The following is a 22,670-nucleotide window of genomic DNA, read 5'->3' as shown; positions in this document are numbered from 1 at the left end:
CGGCTGAAGGAGGCCGCTGAGGGTATTTCTTCATATAGCATTTTCGCTTTATATTGAGTTGTAGAATAGTGCTCTGTGGTCCGTGGGCGCCATTTCTAGAACACCTGATATATATATATATATATATATATATATATATATATATATATATATATATATATATATATATATAATTGCCTGTGGTAACTCCTGAATTAGCTAAATGGCCTGTGTACACTTCTAATTTCACATACAATGGATGCCATTATCACGACGACAAAAGGTATGGAAGAAAGGAAAAAAACAATAGGAGTGTCTAAAACAAGTAACAAGTGATAACAGAAGCCATAAAGTAACTTTGTACGGAGAAACAAAGTTCATTACCTTTGAATGACTAATCTTGATGCCGTTTGCAATAACGGTGTATATCAAATTATTTTTCTCTTTCACAATTCCTCATATTGTTTCCATACTATATTTACATTCTTTGAATGATCTACAGACATAATAGGACGGACAAGATTCTCAAGTAACAAAAGTACTTACAAAATGAAAAATAAATTAGACAAAAACTTTTTATTTTAAGTTAAAGTTGTATTCCTATGTTAACCATCATCGTAATGTGTAGAACAGCTCTTTGTGATGACAGAAGTGAATCAACATATACACTGTGTACACACAAAACATTTGTTAAAGTATCTAAGAAAAAATATATTACTGCAACAGTATAAACAAAAACAGGACATTACAAAACAAATAACACACAGTTAAAAACCGGTTTGGCAAACAAAAGACAACTCAGTCTTAGCATAACATACTTTTCAGTATAATTACGAAAGAGAAGTAGTTATGCGATTTTTTTCCATTTCATGTGTTTCATGAGCACCATTATATACAGAGTAACTGGATATCACGCAACATAGCACTAAATATATATTTTACCTACATGAAAGCTATTTTCTCAATACAAGATTTCACAACAAATTGACTGGATGAGAATCAAATTAATTGGCCACCAGGCCTGAACATTCATTATCTTAAAACTATGAAATAAACTCAGATAAGTGATTCCCAACAGGCATGTCGCAGCCCCGTGGGGCGTGTCGCGAAATATTAGAAATTAAAAATAAATTTTATGTGGTATAGAAGGTCTATAAATCTGACCGTTATACGACACATCTGATTATTATTTCGAGGCCCTTCAGCTCGATATACATTAATAGTACAGTACCTAACCTAAGTTCATCGCAATGTACTGAACGTTCACTAGTGTCATTAAGAAGTTAGGAATCACTGACCTAGGTCACAAATTATGCTGTTAAAGAATTTTCAAGTGTTTTCTAATTTGAAAACCCTCATTTTGAATATATTTATGATCTACTGCGGACTTAAATGTTTAACCCTATGATGCGCGACTTCTGTTTCATCCCGCATATTTACATTAGAAAAATAGAGGTCATTATTTGTAAGTAAAATTATTATACGTAGCAACTATTCTAGCGATACCTTGCACCCTTCTTCTTAACCAATGATTTGTTAAAGAGATTAGCATTATTTTATTTTAATTCAGTCACAATATTTTCCCTTTTAGTGGTTGGAACAATTTGTTAGCTATTTCAAATTGCATTTTACTTATATTATGTTCTAAATTGCGTTTATAGTCGAATGAAAAGGTCCATACTCTTTTTCTCTGGGAATGCTTATTGTGCGAGTAGCTTTACAAACTAATGACTGATTTAAAATGTAAGGAAATGAATCTTTAGTTCGATATTCCATGTTTATGCTCTATAGGACATAAGGGAAGGATAATAATTGAATCATGATCAAAAAATTAACAGTAATGAAGTGAAAGAAAACCCACAGAGTCTGCGAACAAATTTACGTATTTCAGACGGGCATTTATCACCAGATCACAGTAACCTTGTACCTGATTGAGTCCTGGTTCTACTGATTTAAAGAAATCATATTTTTTAAACAAAATATAAGAATATTTCAAAATCCATTCAGAAACAACATACCTGGGAACTTCTGAATCAGGAAATGGTATGCACTTTTTTATTCGACTATGTGGCTGCACAAATCGTTGCTTGTTTTATCGAATTACTGCCGCCGCCTAGGCACTATACACTATCTTAAAAGAATACTTTTCCATCTGTCACAATAATTATTAACAAGTATTTCTTATCAAAAATAAGGATAATTTACAGTTTATTTTAAAACTGTTTTCAACAGTCATTCTAGGTATCACTTCAAAATTTTCTCTCCGACAGTTGTCAATCCGACACATTTGTTAAAATAGAAACAAACACAAAAGGTTACTGTTGCCATGGCCCTTTCACATCTGAAGGCAGGAACTACAATGGAAACTTGGGAACCTTATATTTTTGCGAAAATCAATCTGATAAATACACCGAAATAATATGAAGATAAAAGTTACTTACAGCGATACAAGTTATGAACAAAAGCATTACGGAAGACTAAATACTATCAAGCTTCTGAATAAAAGCACCGCGAAAACACTAAATACTACTATCAAGTTTTAAAAACTATCATCTCGTCTTCAGAGCGTAGAAAAAGAATAGACGATGAGAAAGAAAACGAGGGTATGGTAAAGAGTTACTGGAAGAAGCCTGATACAGTTATTTACTAAAAATACAACTCGCTGAGCAAAGCAATATTTATTTAAAATGTATAACAGTTTCGCAAACTAAGTGAACATAGACTTCGTCAGACACTGTAACAAACAAGAGGGAGTTGCATATAAATATGAAAGGATCCTAGAAGCTAGTTCTGAACGCTTATTGGCTGGTCAGAACAGACTTAGCTATTCATAATAGAAGTTGCCAAAAATGAAACTAAACGGGAATCCCTTTCCTTCCGTGATCTGGCAAAAAAATAAGCTACTTTTTTTTTTCTCAATAACTTGCCCCACTGTTTGTCAATTTTAAGTCCTGCATTCCAATTCATAACACAGTTTTGTTCTTTCAATAAATTTGGCCTCTTTCCCTTCCACTTGTTTGTTACCGTGTCTGATCAAGCCAATATGTTCAGTTACTTGGCAAAAACTGTTATGAATGTATTATTTTTAGATAAATGTCTTGCTCAGCGATTTGTATTTTTAGTTTAGTTGTATAAAATAGCAAAGCAAGTATGAACCAGTTAGTTATTTACTGTTTCCATAATTATTTTGTCCATAATCGTAATCAGGACATACCCTTTACTTTTATCTTTCAATATATACATTTTGCTTGTTATTTGTTTTATCAAGAAATACTAGTTTTGTAATCAATATGGGCTGCTCGGCCGAACATAATGGTATGTCACATTGACCATTCCCATGTAATTCAATGCAATGACACACAGCAAACTTTCCTTGCCTTCTGGAGGTTCACTTCCGAAATAAAACTACCTACATACTTTTCTGTGATTCGATCCCCAACCCATTCTGCCTAATACTCAATTTCACTGGAAGTGCCGCTTACCATTATGTTCAACCGAGTCGCTCATATATAACAGTCTTCCACATGCTATTTTACTAAAACACTGGCACAGCATAAAACTTCTTAACAGCCCATTTTCCATTTATCAATAGAAGCTGTATTTGCTATTATAGAAAATATTATTCACTGTATTCATTCAGTACCATTAGCAATCCATTTTATTCACTAATATAATCAGAAGCTTTCGGACTGTATATTACCGACATAATTTTGATGTCTTTACCTAGGCAATGCCTTAGTTTATTATGAGAGAAGTATTCTTTATTCGTTGAGATCATCGAGAAATCTAAATTTTGGTACTATTTATTTAACGTTTCTCAATTTGTAAAACGGAAATTTGCTCTCCAAACTATACAAAATACATTTAAGTAATATTAACCTCATATAAAAGAATTTTATGTTTAAAAAGCAAGAAATAACCACGAATTAAATCACTATCAAAACCGCGGTTATGATGTCGGTTAAATACAATGAAACAAAAATAATTCTCCCCACATACATCAGTGAGCCCTTTGATGTATATAAAACTATTGCAGATACACGAATACTAGTAAGTTTGAAACAAAAATACTGAATTGTAGATATGGGAACGGCACAAAAAGCTTACAAATAAGACACAGACTGTTACGTAGTTAAGAGCATGTGCAAACACAGATAGATTAAAATTGTACATATTATGAAGATATAGTTTGATCTGTGAAAACAGGATTAGTGTAATTGTGGATTACGATTGATATAGAGAACTGTGTTGCAGAAAAGCACAGATTAAGAATAAAGGTTAATAGAAGAATTAAGTAGTTGTTGTGAATATATTCTCTTTAAGACAAGATTTCTACATGAATAAAGTTTACTGAATAAATAAATTAAAAAAAAAAAAACGTAGTGAAATGCACAAAGTAAGGAATATATATGATAATGTAATTTTAAAATCTACAAACTTTCGTATTTCCGATAAAAGACCAATTCATCCTGAGATTAGGGGCACGATTACACACAGTCGTTACTGGGGGTTGAATGACTGGGGGTATTTACGTCCTTTGTTAGTTTATGAGACGTAAGTTTAAAGTTGGTTCTTCCACCGAGAATCGAAATCGACACCTTGTGTACTATTCTGTGTGTATATATATATACTTACGTAAGTTACTAAAAACATTTTTTGTGTGTATACAACCTGGTGAAGAGTATGAGGTGAGGGGTATGGGGTAAGGTCCTTCATCGGAACAGGTAACAGCGATTGTGGGTATTCACGTAAATTAACCAACGCCTATAATTATTGGGCAAAAGCTAGTGTACCGTTGCTTCGTCAACGTATATTTAGGTAAAATTTCCAGAAACTAACGAAGCAAAAATATGCGGATAGACTGAATGGCTTTTCCTGCATACATGAGGTTACTTCCTTACAATTATGACTAAAACTCCTCTATATGAATGAATGAATATTTAGGTAGTTTTTGCTTTCATGTTATTTTACAAATACCTTATGTGATACCTCATAACCGTTTCTTTCATTATTCAGTGATGAATTCCACCTGTAATCTATAATTTTCCAGACTATAGCGTCACTAAACTCTATACTTATATCAAACCTACCAACAGAAGACAAAACCAGATTATCTACTAAACATATAATTATTTTTACTACATGCAGCAAACATTTTAACTTTCAAAGGAATAAATGATTGCTGCGTAGTTTCTTGGAAACAACTGAATTACCAACATTTAAAACATTTTCTGTCTCAATTGATTAAATATGCACACAATAGTGTATATATTTACGCATACAGAATTTGATCAGAGAGAGACAACAAGTACAATTCCGAATGTGAGTAGGTGTACATAATCATAAAAATAGAGATGATATTTAGACCTGAAAAATTCACCTATATTTCTCAGTCATTTCTTAAACTTTACAATTCTTTAATAACAGTCAAGTTTTTCTATTTACAAATTGGAATTTCAAAAATTACGTATCAAGATTCAGGAACAAAATGGCACCAACGAACAACACTTAAAACGCAAAAACTATGCGAAGTGTACAGAGATTAGTATTATTTACAAAGATGGATTTAAGAAATTCATCCATAAAATTTCCTTACGAATACTTAACATACAAGTATAGTATTCCCATTTTATACAGTCTCGATTAGCGACGAACTAAAATACAGAGAGTATGCCTATATAGTAAACGCTGCTGCCTGCCACCGTAGTTGCTGTTAGTATATTTACTAGTTGTTCCCTCCAAGCCTTCGGTTCATCTGAAAATTCCCTTTCTTGGCGTCAGGTAGTAGACAGCGCAGCCAACATTATCTATTAACCTGACTGAACTATTAGGGGCATAAATAACAGACAGATGTTTTGTTGTTATCAATAGCAATAGTTATCAATAGCCTCAGCGGAAACTGGAATATGCAATATTTCAACTAAATAAACAACATATATTTTACTATTCTATATATGTGAGACCAGTACCCGAAGCAATGATGCTCAATTGTTTTCTCGTTTCAATTCATTATATAAAGATAACCGTTATAATCTATTCCTCTATATTTGCACTATAGTCCACGTCACCCGAATTGGCGTATGGCATCAGCTAATAAGCTTGCAGTGCGCTGTAACTGAACATTCAGGGAGGAATCTAATCATTCATAATTGTCCACAAATATGAAAAAAATCAATTATGAATAATTAGATTTCTCCCTGAAAGTTTAGTAACAGCGCACTGCAAGCTTATTGGCTGATGCCACATGCCAATTCGGGTGACGTAGACTATAGAACCTAATTTACTACTACTCTTCTGAACTGATGCATAGCAGATACACTTAACCGCTTATGCTTTGGTGGCAAGTCTCTAAGGATGGGCTTGTCTCATTGATTGTTATTCGTTTAAAACAAACATTTCATACAATTCATAACTTTGTACTCAACAGCAACTGATTTGAATAAATGGACATAGTAGCACTGTAAAATGGGTCTTCAATCTAGCACTTTCAGAAACTAACTACGGCTGAATCCAAGCGAACTAATTAAAATTATGCATTTTTTTTTTTTTTAATGTTCCACAAATAAGCAGTAAGGCTAAGAAAGACTGTGACGATGAGATGGATAATTACGGTGGAAAAGTCAGTAGGAGGAAACAAGAAAACCCCGAGAAAAGCCACGCACACGGCTTCTGTTCAACTCAAAGCCAACTCGGCGGCAGCTAGGATCAAACCAGGTACCACATGCGCCGGAGGTGAGCGCTCTGTCACTGAGCCACTGCGACCAACATTTAAATTTGTACGATGCAAACTTAATGGAATAATATTCAGCTCTATGCTAATTGACTGATAATGGAGACTTGATAAAATAAGTCTACCACACTTTTATGAAACAGAGAATCAAACTATACATTAATGTTCCACATTACTGTTTTCTTTTTCAGCAACAACCAGATGGAATTAGATTCATGAAAATAAACCAATGTTAGGCTGAATTCCATCTTATAACTGGAAGCGGATGGCAATGGCACTTAGCGAAGATCACAGCAAAGAACTAATAATGCAAAATGGGTATCGTTTTCGCCTTTCACGAGTGGACTCAGGTTTCATTTCCGCTGGGAATACACGTGGTTCAGACCTCACGTCAACTGTAGGTCAATGTCTCATACATCCTTGATGCTGACAAAAAGGTTAAGATAGAAAAAAAAATAGATATACGAATTGTCGTATATTATAATCTGTTTTGGTCTATATCTTAAGAACCATTTAACATATTTTCACGAAATAAAGCTCAAACGCGAGTACAAGCATTTCTCTCATCGCGGTCGCAAACCAGGGTCCCTATGGCTGAAACAAAGTACTTTATTCTCTACCAAGTTCCGCCTTTCACTCACGCCCACTCCTGGGTAACTGACGGAATTCAGCCTTTACTCATACACATTTATGCAACATCAAAATAAACTCTCAAAATATTAAAAGGTTAGACATATTTTAAGGCACTAATTAGCTATTGCTGTTTACCATTTGAATGCTTCCTTTTACATATATGGCGTATAACCCCAAAACTCCAATTTCATTAATTATTATATCTTTTATACGATACTTACACATTACAGTTATCACAACCATAATATGGACAATATAGTTTCAATGCACAGAAATTTTATACGTATTAAAAATGCAAGATCTTTTCGCCAAATCATCACTAACAAATAACTTTCACAAATTTTGAATAAAAGAATTCCTACCTTAGAGCTGCGCGTTTCCTATTCAGACCAATTTATAATGCCAATTTTATCAGCAAATTTTCTGCAGACTTCTTATAACACATAAGTACGAATATCCTGCATCCCGTACTTTGTTTCAATCTTCCTTTTGTTAAATACCTAGAAATCGATACTGAAATTGAGAGAACCCTTAAATTATTTGCTCAACCTCAACAATTAAATGTGGTTGTCCACAGAATATTTAGCAAATGAAATATTGGGATCATAAATTGGTCTGAATAGGAAACACGCCCATCTGAGATAAATTGTTTCATTTTTATACTAGTATAAGTTGTGCCCAAAATTGTTCTATGAAAATTATTATTAATACCACTATCCTGTCACGCTCCAAAATAAAACAATATACTCCTATCTACGTCTTGCACCAAACTTGTACATTAGAAAAGGGAACAAAAGCAGACAAAATCTTTGTAAAGATTATGCAGCTATAACTAATTATAAAAATACATGACTCAAAATACATGCAATGACTGCAAAATTTCTGAGCGTGACTGTATATAATTACTTTCAAAAGTCGATTAAATCTCCGACAAAATTTCTTTTACAAACAACTGGCCATCTATTAGGAAGTTATTGCAGATACGGAATTTACCAAACATTACCTATTTCTGAACATGCAGCACTCTACAACGTCTTAGAAATGGTCAGGATGAGTTTATTTTCTTCTGCTAGTTATATGATGAATTATTTTAGGAACTGTAAATTCCTTAGAATTCGATAGGTATAGGCCATAGTTACCAATAACCTTTCTTCCTTTTTATTAAAAATAAATAAAATAAAAAATAAATTGGAATTCCAAAAAGTCAGAACATATCCAATAAAGTAACAATATAAAGTAAATCATGTGTTACTTGATGAGTACACAAATTAAATGTATTTTTTACAGTTAAAATCTGTGCTTCTGAAAGTTAACATATCTAAATACTCTTATTTACATTAATACATTTATTGTCACATAACAATTTCACAACTTTGTATTATGCCGAGGTTTTATTATTTCATATATTGCCTCATACATTGTCCCTCTATTAACATTGATAAAATAAAGATCTATCAAAAAACTTAATAATGCCCGTGCTTGTAAATCCAATATTTGCATAATGATGAATTACCACAACGTAGTAGGCTATTAAAAATATTAAAAATTACATATACTATTTTTATTATTCTCACAAGGAAGATACACTAACAGAATATTTGATTTATAAAATAAAGAAGTAGCCAACTCTGGTTTATACAAATTAGCTGGTAACAGATTAATAGCTACTAAGAATGTGGGAAATACGAACATAATTATTAACGTCAATAAGGAAGTAAAATCATTAGGGCTGACAATATTTCATCATATTTACTTTAACGCTCAATTCTCACAACACACCGTGTTTTCATTTCCTATTACCAGCCTGAGCTTCTATTGTTGACAAGCATTAAGATGAAGATTTGAACTTTCTAGGCTTGTCAAGCAAAACACAAAGAAGTCCTTTAAAATTTTCAGACTTTCTTCAGTAAATTTACTATTACAAAAAAAATTTATATTTCCTAATTTTGTTGGAAATGAAAACTTCCACATTTTATGAAAATCAAAATTGTATATTTGTAGCAAAACATTATTTTCTTATCAATTTTGCTCAAAATAAGTAAGGAAACACAACCACGGATGTTATTTACAACAGTAAAAGCAACAAATATGAAGGTAAAGTACTCAAAACTGTGTTATACACCTTTTTTTAAGTATGTAACAAAAGTATGCATTCGAATTGATTTATGATGATGCACACAGGTAACACAAAATACAATAACCTTCACATTTACGTAGTATTTATACATAAATCAGCTTCTTGCTGATTAACAAATATGAACATGCAGTAACTTTGAAAGACGTGTCTGTTTAATTGTTATCTAATACGTGTCAAAACAGAACTTTGCTTGTTTCATTCTATTTAGTTTTGAGACGACTAAGCGAAAATATATAGCTGAAAAGATTTGCGATAAAACATTAATTTTAACATTAACGATGTGTATAATTAAGCTAAAGCACGTACTAAAAACACAAGAAAGAAGAGAGCAAGTGTGAGATATTTTGCGTTTATTCCAGTGACTGATATTCACTGCTAATTGAAACTGTCTATTACAGAAAGGAAAGTCAAATTATTACTTTGTTTCGTTTGCTTGTACATACATAAGAACATTATAATATACTGTCATGATTTTAAAAAAAAAAAAAAAATGTTGCGTTGTATTTAATACCCTACTCGCAAATTTTATTTTAAAAATTTCATATCTGCATGTTTTCAAACACAGACTTGCGAATTTATCACACGAAGAATATGCCATGTTTCCTTCACTTTACCTACTGGTAAAGGTAAAGAACTCAAGGAGCTGGTAATGTGATGTTTACTTTTTTTTAACATGACAGTATATTCACATATTGTAGTAACATGTGTCAAGTATATATAGTTATTTAGGAACAATAAATTTACGTAGCTAAATTAAATGAAAGGAAAGTCATAACGAAGAGCAACAAAAAGTGAACCAGTGGCGGATCTAGCCCAGGGCCGGAGGGCCTGTATTTTTGAAAGATTATAGTAAACTCATGATATACCTATCATAGTCTAGGTCCTGGCTGCCCCCCTTAGTTTTTTCTTCTAGATCCGCCTCTGAAGTGAACGTTAGTAAGTACGGTAGTTAGAGAGCATAAATGCTTGCGATAGAAGTTGGAAGAAAATTATATCCTACGTTAATGCGTCATTTTAAGAAAGCATTACTGGTTAAGGAATAACGCTTTAAGTTCTATGTGGTAGAACTTCTGTAATTTCAACATAACTATTCTTTCAGAAACTGATGCTTCAAGTGATGTCATATCAACTCCGTGGTCCGAACGGAGAAGCAAGCTCATCCTCGAGTAACATACACATTCGATGAGCCATTACAACTGTTCCCTGGAGTGTTAATAGCAGTTCCAACATTCAAGACATTAAGACATGGTTAAAGCTATTACGCTTCAACTCAGAGCAATATGAATAATTGATAATAATGTTTACAATAGAAATATTCACGAATTTTGTGGAAGATAGTTCTAGTGAAATGATTACCGTTTCTTCTTAATATAACAAAACAAATATTGATGCCTAAAGGCCTGATTCATATGAGGTATGAATTCTTAGGCCCGTTTTCCACCAAAAAATCAGCAACAATACTTCACATTTTGTAAACGGTAAACACCTTAGCATTTCTAGAAACTAAATAAAGTGTTACGAAGGAACACATGCATGGGCACTGGTTAAGTATTGTATATAATGCACGAACTTCTGCAGAAAACATTACAAAGAAAATACCTCATATCGAGATCAACTATTGTGCAAATATTACTACTATTCTTTTGAATACACACGCAATGTCGAAATAAAACAACGATCCATCATTTATAGGCTGAAAGTGCATCAGGAGATAACATTGCTTCAGACTTAAAAGTTGCATCCCACGGGTATGAACTACATTTTATATACGAAACAGAAGAAATATTTATTTTAAAAACGGAAGTTCATATTTCACAACTGCTTCTATTTACACTATGTTATTTTTCAGACCTTGCAATTCCCGATTTCATTCACACAACAAACAAGAGAATCAAAACTTGAGTCTCATACAAAAGCTAATTAGGCATCTTAGTAGTCCACACCGGGTTTGTTTTGCTTTACTTGGATATAACAATATAATACATCAAAGATTCAAGGCTTAAAGGCAAGAGAGCATGAAGACAAAAGTACTATACTAGCATACCATCTGCAATATTCATGTATGATTTTGCTGTGCTCACTGTACAACAAAATATCTGTACGCAAAAATGTAATACAAACTAAGTTTCATGGATACAAATAAAAATATTTACGATATATGTGCATATCCGCAAAATACTTCCATGATAAGCGTGCAGAATATTGTATAATACATACAAGCTTTAACGTGAACCTGAACGTGACCAATTTAGACATAGAAACAAAACATAACAAAATGAGATACTTCATACGAAACTGCAGAATGGTTATAATACAAATTACATTAATTCATCGACGAAGCCATGTTAAAAATAAAAAGAAATGTATTATACATCTGATGCATTTTGAACAGCCCAACTTTTCTTTTTTAATTTTTCACAGCACTACGAGCCCCGAATTAACGAATTTCTACTTGAGGGTTCCACGTAAGAACTTGTCAAACTATTCGATACAAAACTAATGCAACTACAAATACAGCACAACTGTAATCCTCTTCGGTTATTGGGGTAGCAGTATCAAACACCATATCTTGTGAACACATATTACTTTGATTGATGAATAACTCCAGAAGCAAAACGTTTAACAGATGACTAGGAAGGTTGTTGTTCTTCTGTTTGATGAAGCTGTTGAGGTGTGAAGTTGATAACTTCATGGTAGACCAATTCTGAAAACAGATAATACATTACATATTCTATATTTTCTGTTTCATGCAAATACATGAAAACAATTATGAATACTGAAATGAATGTGACATTGAGTATCAAACTACAGAATACGTTTGTAGAAAATATGAAAATAATCACAGTAGTTCATCAATAACTCTAACTCTATCCGAAAAATCTGCAAACGGAGAATGTATCGGAGTATCACAAACATTTAAGACACCTCCACGAATTTATAATAAACTAGCAAAATACTCGTTCTTCGCACGGGGAGAATACATTTCTTTTGGACATAAAGAGGTGAATTTAGATTGAAACGACATCGGAAGTATCGCTGTTCGTCTCAGCGACCCTGAAAACTATGGATTCGACACTAATATCTCTCATTTTAGATTATATATATATATACTCCCCACCCAAAGTTCCGGTGTTGAATTTGGATTCAAAACGCATCAGACGTGTAACTGTCTATCTCAGCGATCCTGAAAGCTATGAATTCGGCATTAATATCGGTCATTTTCGATCATATATATATATGGACCTATGGCGAAAAGTACATAGTTTCAGAGCTAGGGCTGTCCAAAATCACGAAAAAGCCAAATTTCATCAGGCCCTATTTCGAATTCCAGCAACTGTGGATGGTGGTCCTTATCAGCATACAGGAAGCCACGCATACACAATTCAAAAGTGCATATTTCGTCAATTTTCAATAGGTATACAAGATATACCCTTAATTTCAAGGAGGGTCTAAAGTAGGCAGAAGGCAAATCTTGACAACAATGGACATCCAATGACTCGGAGGGGAGTCGGAAGTGTTAGGAACCGGCAGCTACATGTATTTTTGTGTTCGGAATAATGTGTGGTGCGATGTATTTCGTCATGGTATATTTCACGTTTTCTTCACTTATAAGCGTGAAAGTAAACATCGCAGTATGCGTTTTTCCGAGTACGAGAAACCGTACTGCTGACGATCCTTAACACTTCCGACATCGCGCCAAAGGATTCTGAGTTCATTGCTATCAAGGTTAATCGTCTGCCTACTTTGGACCAATCATAAAGTCAAAGCATATCTCAAAATTCGGTTGATAGCATGTCTGAGAATTTCACCCTGTACGGAATACTCTATACACCCACTGAAAATTAATGAAATATGGAATTTTGGATTGCATATGTGTGACTTTCTTTACGTTGATAAGGACGATCATCCACAGTTTCTGGAATTCGAAATAGGACCTCTTGAAATTTGGCTTTTTCGCGACTTTGAACAACCCTAGTTCTGAAACTATGTACTTTTCGACACAGGTTCATATGAACTTTTTCTCTTATTTTGATGTGAGGAAACACCTCTTACAGTTTGTCGATATAGTTCATTAACACTCGGTATACATCCCTCCTCCCCAAGTTAAATGTGGATTTAAATGGCCTGCAAACTATGGAATCAACACCAACATCGGTCATTTTCGATCATTTTTAAATATCTCTTCCCTCCCCTTCCTCTACGTTGTACCGTCAAATTGAAATGATAAAAACTACCCCAGGCCCAAACCTCACCTATGTTGAAAATTTGATTGATATCAGTCCGGTGGTTCAAGAGGTATTAAGTCACAAACATAGTCTCTTTCATCATTTTATAAACATACTATAATGTACAAAGATAATAGTTTAATTTCTTAAACTAATTAGTTTGGTAAATGATCAACCTGTTATTTATTTTTTTTTTAATGAAATTTCCTGTTTTTATTATTAATAACTTACTGTTCTTTTAAGTGTACAATCAACATGTACCTTAACCGTAAACGTAAGTCATTTTTTGATTGGACATAGGCTAATACACTTTTCTTCTTTTAAGTGTACTTTTCTTTTCTTTCCAGTGGCAGAAAAATGGGAGTCCGAACTGTACTCATTTTGAATCTAAGCAACCGCAATTTGTTTTGTGTGGGAAAATTATGTTATACGCAAGTACGTTAACTAAACTCAAAAACCAAAATGTGACTTACATCTGAGAATATATTGCAAAACAAAGTAGCGTGTTCCTGAGTATGAAATTCTGCAATGTATTTGGAATCTTTAATCTCTTTTGCCTTATAATTCGATTATTTCGTTTAAATTTTCTTCCTTCAGATAGTTATGATTCTTTGGTCCGGATTAGTGACTATACCGTAAATTAAAAAACTGAGCACTCAATCGAGTATTATTTAAATTTATATCCGTAATAGATCTTGGCTTATATTCAATTAAAAGCTGACATTTTCCAGGGCTATTTGGAAGCCAAAAGTTGATGATAGCTTCTGGGGAAAGGACATTCCCACTTCACCTTGGTGCCTTCTTATACCAAAATGCATTAGCACATTTGAATATTCTTAGACAATAATCATCAATTGTAGCCTATAATGATATTTGTGAGACACTGAAAGTAAACTTCAGCGGCTACTATTTTTGTATTTTACATACTAATGAAAAATACACGCCAATATTTAGGCAAAGCTTAGCGTATGTGCTGAAAAAGTATGTTCTCGTAAAACACTTTCTGGATGCTCTTTTGTTTTATTTGTAGATTAAGTAAATTGATGTTTGATAAAGTTTAGCTCCCTTTTCAGCACGGAATCTATCTGAGACATTGATCTACAGTTTAAGGTGGAACTCCGAATCACCGTAATGCGTTCAATATTCTTCTACCAGGCATCCAATCCGGGAGCCGTGCACCAAAGGTGCGCTTGCTAGCCATTAGACCAGCCTGGAAAGTTAGATTAAATTTAGGATTTTAGTTTGACTCAACGCCATAAATCTACATTTTTCATATATCGGTACTTGAAATACTCATTTAATTCCCCAGAGCAGTGCAGTGTTATAGAAAAAACTCACTCTCAATTTCGTAATCTATTCATATTTTGGGAATCGGGTTTTTATCCAAAAACAGGAATATTACGATTCAACACAAAATTGGATACCTTATATATACTTCGCTCAAAAGAATTTTCAACCTAAACAGCCATAAACAAAGCTATGTGTAACTAAATCACTTTCATTTTCTGTTAAGTTACTGAGGCACGTTCCCTTACGTACACATTTCATCACTAGAAACATAACTTTACCACAAAACAAAATAAAACTAAGACACAACAAATTACAAATTATTTAGTACTATTTATGTCAAATGCGCTTAATGAAATAATAAATGTTTTGCGTTTAAGCATGCACTATGACAGAAGTCCTTACAGCGCTACTTTAACTGTGGAGGTGTGTGTTCTGCTTATAAGTTCAGAAAATCGATGACTTCTGGTTTCGCGATGCTGTGGGGAAAAAACAAGGGGCATGTATAAATACTAATGAATTCTACTCGTGCTACTGTACCGATTTCTATAATCATTGGTTGCCCAGAAAACTGTATGACAGCAAGAAAATCAGTGTTTTACAACGCACTGCCAGCTTTATGCTTATCCTCTTTCCATTATCCAGGATACTCAAAAAGCATGTGTATAATATGCCTCTCCCTTTGGGGTGTGGGAGTACAGAATTACTAACTAATCGGATTCTTGTGTAGCAGGAAAATACAAATAGTTTTGCTTACTGCCGTTTAAAAGTAAGAGGGAACAGAATGTGAATAGTGATAAATAATTTCAACGTGCAACCAAAGCACAGAACAATATTCTTTATAAGTCCACTAATAGAAGAAAAGTATATCTTAGAATGAAGCAGGTGTATTGAATAAACCATAATTACTCGAACTATTTTCAAGTAGGGACAACTTTTATTAGTCTGAGTGTTGTACGAACTACCATATTCCTATCACGTTCGAAAGCATTTTTTAATTCTTTGAACGTATGTTAATGCCAGTATACCTATATTTTAAAAATAATAACTACAATCCCTTATTAGTGGACTTCTTAAAAAAATAGTATGAAACAAACCTTTTCATAATTGAAGGCTATCATGAATATTTTATAATGAAACATTATATAATTCAGTACAACCTCGTTTACCCGGCCTAACTGGAACCAAAGGCAATGCGATAAATCGAAAATCCGGATAATCCGGGTAATAAGCAAAACAAATCCTTAAATAAGCAGACTTATCGTTTATTACGATAACTTTTCATGTCATTTCTTAACAAAGAATTGGTTCACTGTCTTTTGTTTCAAACACGTGCGGCGTTTGAATGAAGCGCGGCCACGCAAACGCTTTATCATTAGTAGTTCGGCCGGAGTGGTTGAGTTGACCCTCCAAGTACGCCATAATGTTTGTCAGCTGGTGCGCAGCATCCACATGTGTCGTCTGCTGTTGCTGTGTGATCGCTCCATCCTCGACCATGTCATTTTCTTCCTCACTGTCTACTGCAGACTCAATTCACTTCAACGTTCTGTAACACTGTAGTAAAGCTTTCTTAAACTCGACAAAAAGCATTTTATGTACAGTATTACCATAATTTATTGTACAATCTATGCAGGAACTGTACATTTAATCAAAATAAAAACCAACGTTTGCCGTACTTATAGTTACGTTCCTTCTATCATAGTTTAAAATTATTATCTATGTGAATATTACATTTTCAATATATATATATATATATATCGGATTATCCGGAGATCTGGATCAACGAGGACCGGATAAACGAGGTTGTACTGTATTGGAATATGATCTACATATGTCTGAGATTCTCAACTACTGTACGGTGTGTGTTATGCAATTTACTGGGATCTTTTTACACTAATGTTCACTCTAGAGAAGCACAAGGTTAGATCTCGAGAACCACTTGCCCTCCTTTCTGACTAGTAGCTAGGACGCGTGCATTTGCTAAACAGAATCCCAGGTTTGATTCTCGCTTAGAGAGCTTTAAAATTTGAACGCATTACGGCAGTGGGAATTTCACCTTAACCTGTAAGTCCATCACTTATACATTCTCGGTGCTGCGAAGGGACGCTAAACTCCAACTAATCAATCAATCGAAGATCGCTTATGGTCCACGGACCAGTTTGAGAAACGCTGGACTAAACTATAGACACCTTAGCTATGAAAACAAAGTTACTTACAAAATTCATACTCCAGAATATGGTTTGATTCAAGCTAGATGCACACAAACTTTTGTTTGTTTGGAGATTAATTTTTCTTCAGCATCGAACTCTTACGAAACGTGAATCTACCGTATATAGCTTAACGTCTGATTCGAACCACATTTTCACAGGAATTTTAACCCAATTCTACCGTCCAAAAAACGGAAACCATTAACCAATACGTAGCTAGCAAACTATTTTTATTTCTAAACATATTGACTTTTACGACACTGTAACTCGACAAAAGCCTGCTGTGATGCCAAATAAATAATTACTGTGTATATTGAAGGAGCAGCTAAACCTCAAATTTAAATCATAAAAATCAACATACTCGGCGCTTCTGCACAAATCATTACATTAAACTGACAGCGCTAATATAACCGAATTTAATGATTTGTGGAAAAAAAAAAAAGAAAAAAAGAGAAAAAACAACAAAAAACAAGCCGAAGTGAACAGAGATCAGAAGCTCCCAACATGCAAAGCTGTGGAACACACCTGCTGTCGAACTGAGCCTGTCCCTGGCCACCAAATACAGCAAATTTTATTTCCTAAAACATGGGCTATTTGCTCACCATATCTGGTTCAGATCTGGTCAACAGTTACCAATAAATAAAGTACTACATACAAGGCAAGCCGAACCGAGTCTTCATGGCCGAGCCCGGCTACCAAATACAGCGATCGTTATTACTTACAGGATGTTCTATTTGCCCACCGAATTTCGTTCACATCCGACTTGCAATTACCGAGAATTACAGTACTACATACAAGGCGAGCCAGGCTACCACATATAGTATTTTAAAACAAAAACAAAAACAAAAAATATATTTGGCCATGACCCATTTTTCCACCGATTTTGATTCAGATTTGGCCAGCAGAATTACGAAGCAATAAAGTACCACATACAAGGCGAACCGAGCGAGTCTGTTCCTGGCCGAGCCCGGCTACCAAATATAGCGATCTTTACTCCTTACATAATGGTCTGCCTGCCCGTTCTAAATTTCGTTCAGATCCGGCTTGTAGTTACCAAGAATTAAAATACCACATACAAGACAAGCCAGGCCACCAAATATGGTTCAGATTTAGCCAGAGTTACAGAGAAATGAAAAAATGCCCTTTAGGCTAACGGAGACGATGATTAAGACAAGTGAATGATGATAGAATAATTGGTGGAATGAGAATGTGGGAGGAAACAGGAATATCCCGAAAAAACACCGACACGTTATCCACCACAAAATCACTTGGCTAGAAATTGAACCAAGGACCCCGCGCACCAGAGGTAAACACTCTATCACTCAGTCACCGTGCCGCAACACCGAGAAATAAAGCACCACACAAAAGGTGACCCGAGCCAAATCTATTTCTGCCAAACCTGGCTACCAAATATAACTATCTTTATTCCTTCGACGATGAGATATTTGCCCACCGAATTTCGTTCACATCCGGCCAATAGTCACCGAGAAATAAAGCACCACATTCAAGGCGAGTCGAGCAAAGCCGAGCAGAGCCTGGCCACTGAATATAGTATTTTTTATCCATTTGGCCACAGGCTATTTGCCCATATAAATTTGGTTTATATTCGGCCCTTATTACCGAGAAATAAAGTGTCTCACACGCATACACCTAGAATGAAACAACCAACAATTCTATTCAATAAACTAATTTCTCCTAATAAATTTAATGTAGAAGGTGCTGCTATATTAGCAACTCTTCACAAAAATCTATAAGCTCGTGTATGCTTACGCCGGGAGCTAAAAACACCTGAGAAGCCAGATGTTCTGAAATAAAATCATGACACTGGATATAATAGAGATACATACAATTATTAACTCAGTAAACAAACCTTTCCACTTTTCAACTGGAAGTTCCATGTCCTCGAAACTCTGATCATACGGAGCTGATACTGGTTCATCCGAAGGGTCTGCATATTGAGCAAGGTACTGATGGGCTAGTGCTTGTTCTGCCGTAAGGCGACGATCTGCATCTAATTCAAGCATCTTTTCTAACAGATTAATTGCTGTTAAAGAAAAAGAAAAGAATATTATTTTGCCCACCATTAATCCAATTATACATAATAGCAAAGCCATTCTTAAACATCTATATTAACAAAACTGAATAAAATTCTTGTTTGTGATCAGCTAGAGACATGAATCGTTGACCGTAGATAGTACCTACCTCAAACCGGGTTTTTATCATGTTACTTTCATTAAAATGTGTATACAAGATAGTTGGGAAAGTTCAAAATTTCACACTGTAACAACACACTCACTAACTATTAGATTTAAATATTATTCGTTTTGACTCTTACACATCATAAAATATTTTCCATTGTTTCTAATATACTTTCAACATAAACCAACAATGCCAGTGAGGAAAGGAACAAAACTCAGAGATTCTACGTTCAACCACCAATTCAAAACAGTAGAGGAGGGGCAAATCATACAAAGGCAACTGGACAAAGAAGGAACGAGCGAACACTTCTATCACTTGGGTCGATCTGGATTTTCACCATCCCATTTCAATTGAAGCACGCATCCTAAGTGGAGGGGATCATACACACCTTTCAAATATTTCTTATATACATAGTTCCCCCTCCACCGTGGAAAGAACTGGCGTTCATCTAGCTAAAGAATAAAAGAGAACACGGAGAAATCCAAGATTCATATGGGTAAAGAAAGAGAAAAAAAATATTTAGTTAAGTTTCTTATAAAAAATTTGCAGTGACCTCTGTATCTATGACTAAAATGTTACTACTGAAATTGTATGTTAATGCGGATTTTGCATGGAATGTTACATAACAAACTAAAATCCTTACTGCTATACCTATAAAGGGCCATGGCCTGCTAAACAGCACATGTTTAACTGAGTGACGAAAGATTGGTTAGTGTATCCATTATTAATTGCTTTGTAGACCGATACAAAGCCAACCATGTATGAATTTAGAAATGGCCCAGGCTTTTTGATTCACTGTCTTCTGTCTTATATTCATTTAACGTATAAGTAAGGAAAATATGTTGACACCATATTGCTATCGTTATTCGCTCCAACTTCGAAAAAAGAAAGAAAAAAAGTTTACAGATACTACGTTAAAATGTGTATAATTTTTTTGACGGACTCTGTACACTTTCTTTTTTTTTTTTTTTTCATTTTATCATGAATCTAAAATATTGCTATTATTCTAGAAAATTTGAGCATACGCTGTGAACAAATGGGATTAAGATGAATACTTACAACTAAAACTAAAAATAAAAATAAAAGGATAGTTAAAACAAAAAGAACCGTGGCAACCATAAAACTTTCAGAGGAGAAAGGAGATTATGATAGTGTTCTTAGTGAAGATACAAAATGTGACCGGGAAATAAAGCATGGATAGGCACGGAAAATTCCATTAGGAAGGAGAAAAGCATAAGGACTCATCCCAATCGTCTTCTACTATATGAAGCAAAAACATGTACATAAAGAGATTTCGAAAAGTAAAGAAAAATGGAGAAAATTACATAAATACAACAGAAAATAGAAAAAAGAATGTTAGGAATAATAGCAGACACAAAGAAAACTAGATAGAACTGTATCCGAAACAAAATGACTCAAAATCTGGTAGAAGGAAAATAAGGGAGGAAGAGATAGATGATATAAAAATGGAGAACTGCTATATCAAGATGAAAAGGGTAGTTAACAATCGTAGTGCACGGTAATTTGGATCAGTTTGTGGAAAATGAACTGCAAGTGATACCATAACGAATACTTTCAATTTTCATTCCAATTATTAATAATAAAATTGAATTCAGTTGTAACAGGATCGTCAATCCCTCGCTATGGGTTCGAGAGATATTTCCTGTTTGACATCTAATATTTCTACCTGAAGTTATCAGAATGAGTCTAAATTCGTTCGGAACCTATCCGAATGTCATGTGTCTGTTACTTAGAAGCATCGTAAGTTAATACGACGTGGAGCTCATGTTACTCATCACTGTTAATTACTTTATTTAAAAAAAAAAAAAAAAAAAACCGAAATAGTAGTGGTAGCACTAAACTTCTGCTAGTAAGGTATAAATACTTTGGTAGTAAAGTTATATCTTGAGAATAATGGTTAGGTGTATTAAATTAGCCTTGAGCCGAATAACTTAAAGAAACGCTGGATTATACATAAGCAAAGAATTTCAGATATTTGATACGAACAGACAGAGCAGTCACAAACAGTCTAAATGTACTACTTAAAAATACAAATCCAATTCCAAAATCTAATCCTTATTTATTCTGATAATCCATACACAAACTACACTATACATGACATACCAATCGAGAGCCTCTATGCTCACCAAATTACATTTGTTAATAAATATTGTCTTTGAAACGTCCAGTCAAACAAATGTTTATTATCGCAATCAACTAACTGAAACAATAATATACAGCAAACGATATATCAAATAAAGTACGCGCACAATATGAAAACACGTACTACCAATTATCATCCTAACAATCACGTAGACAGCGTCATAGTATGTTCGCATTTCGGTCAAACTTGACACTTGATCAAGTGGGTATTCGTATACTGTTGCAACTTTATTGGAAGAAAGGAGTAAACGTTACGGAAGCTGCAAAGGAAATGTGTGCTGTGAAAGGAGAGGGAACTGCGAACATTCGGACAGTTCAAAGGTGGTTTATGCCATTTAGGTCAGATAACGCGAATGCTGAAGACAAACCTTGGGCTGCCGTGAACAGAGATCCCTTGCAGCACAACTGTAATGACTGATCCACGCATAAATACACTCAATTAGCCAAAGTAATAGTAATCCCGAAGTAGCGCATGTTATTATCTTCAACAACTGGGGTTTGTCTATAAATGGACTCTTACCGCATGGGCTGATACAATGACGACACAACAGACAGAAAGATAATTTACTCTGTGGTAAGAATTGCTACAGAATTCTTGTGACAAGTTTCAGTGTCAGATCTTCACTGTTAATGGAAAATATATCTTTCTGCGATGGTCATCAGTGGTTACAACCACGCTAAGAGACACTGCCAATTGTCCAAAATAGGACGTTTGAAACAAGTTCATGTGTAGATGATGGAATATTCAAGTTCCAGTATTCTAGGAATTCGTTCTAGACAACCACACTGTGGATGGAAATCTTTACACTGAACAATTACAGCGGATTCATGATGTTATGCGTCAGAAATACCCGCTTCTCAACAATCACGTTGATATCGCCTCGTGCTACCGGTCACAGGTAGTTAGGAATTCCACAAATTCGAGTTGGTCCAATACCCCCATACAGTCTAGACCTCGCCCCTTCAGATTAAAATTTGTTTCGCTGCTTCGCGCATTTACTACAAAAACAGCTGTTTGAAACAACTGACGAAGTGGAAAATGGATGGCCTCCATATTCGTCGAATGTATCGCTATGGAACCGTGGCTCACGTGCAATATTACCATAGGA

General features: G+C 34.4%; 1 protein-coding gene across 3 annotated transcripts in view; it reads right to left on the bottom strand.

Moving 5' to 3' along the window:
- Positions 1-540: 540 nt before the first annotated feature.
- The window catches only part of LOC145673427 (mitogen-activated protein kinase p38b-like), a 95,363-nt gene continuing 73,233 nt past the window's right edge, over positions 541-22,670 (bottom strand). For 2 of the 3 annotated variants that reach the window (XM_081743123.1, XM_081743122.1), the window contains exons 9-10: positions 19,070-19,243; positions 541-12,183 (exon numbers count right to left, since the gene is read on the bottom strand). In XM_081743123.1, coding sequence (XP_081599249.1) covers positions 12,110-12,183; positions 19,070-19,243 — 248 coding nt within the window. In that variant the 3' untranslated portion in view covers positions 541-12,109. The remainder of the gene's footprint in view (positions 12,184-19,069; positions 19,244-22,670) is intronic. The other variant, XR_014128768.1, reaches the window with a different exon arrangement.

This window comes from Thermobia domestica, chromosome 16 (genome assembly GCF_964235325.1).
Source record: "Thermobia domestica chromosome 16, izTheDome1.hap1.1, whole genome shotgun sequence".
Lineage (NCBI taxonomy): Eukaryota > Metazoa > Arthropoda > Insecta > Zygentoma > Lepismatidae > Thermobia > Thermobia domestica.
Note: the sequence above shows the minus strand (reverse complement) of the source record. Positions and strands in the feature narration are given on the sequence as shown.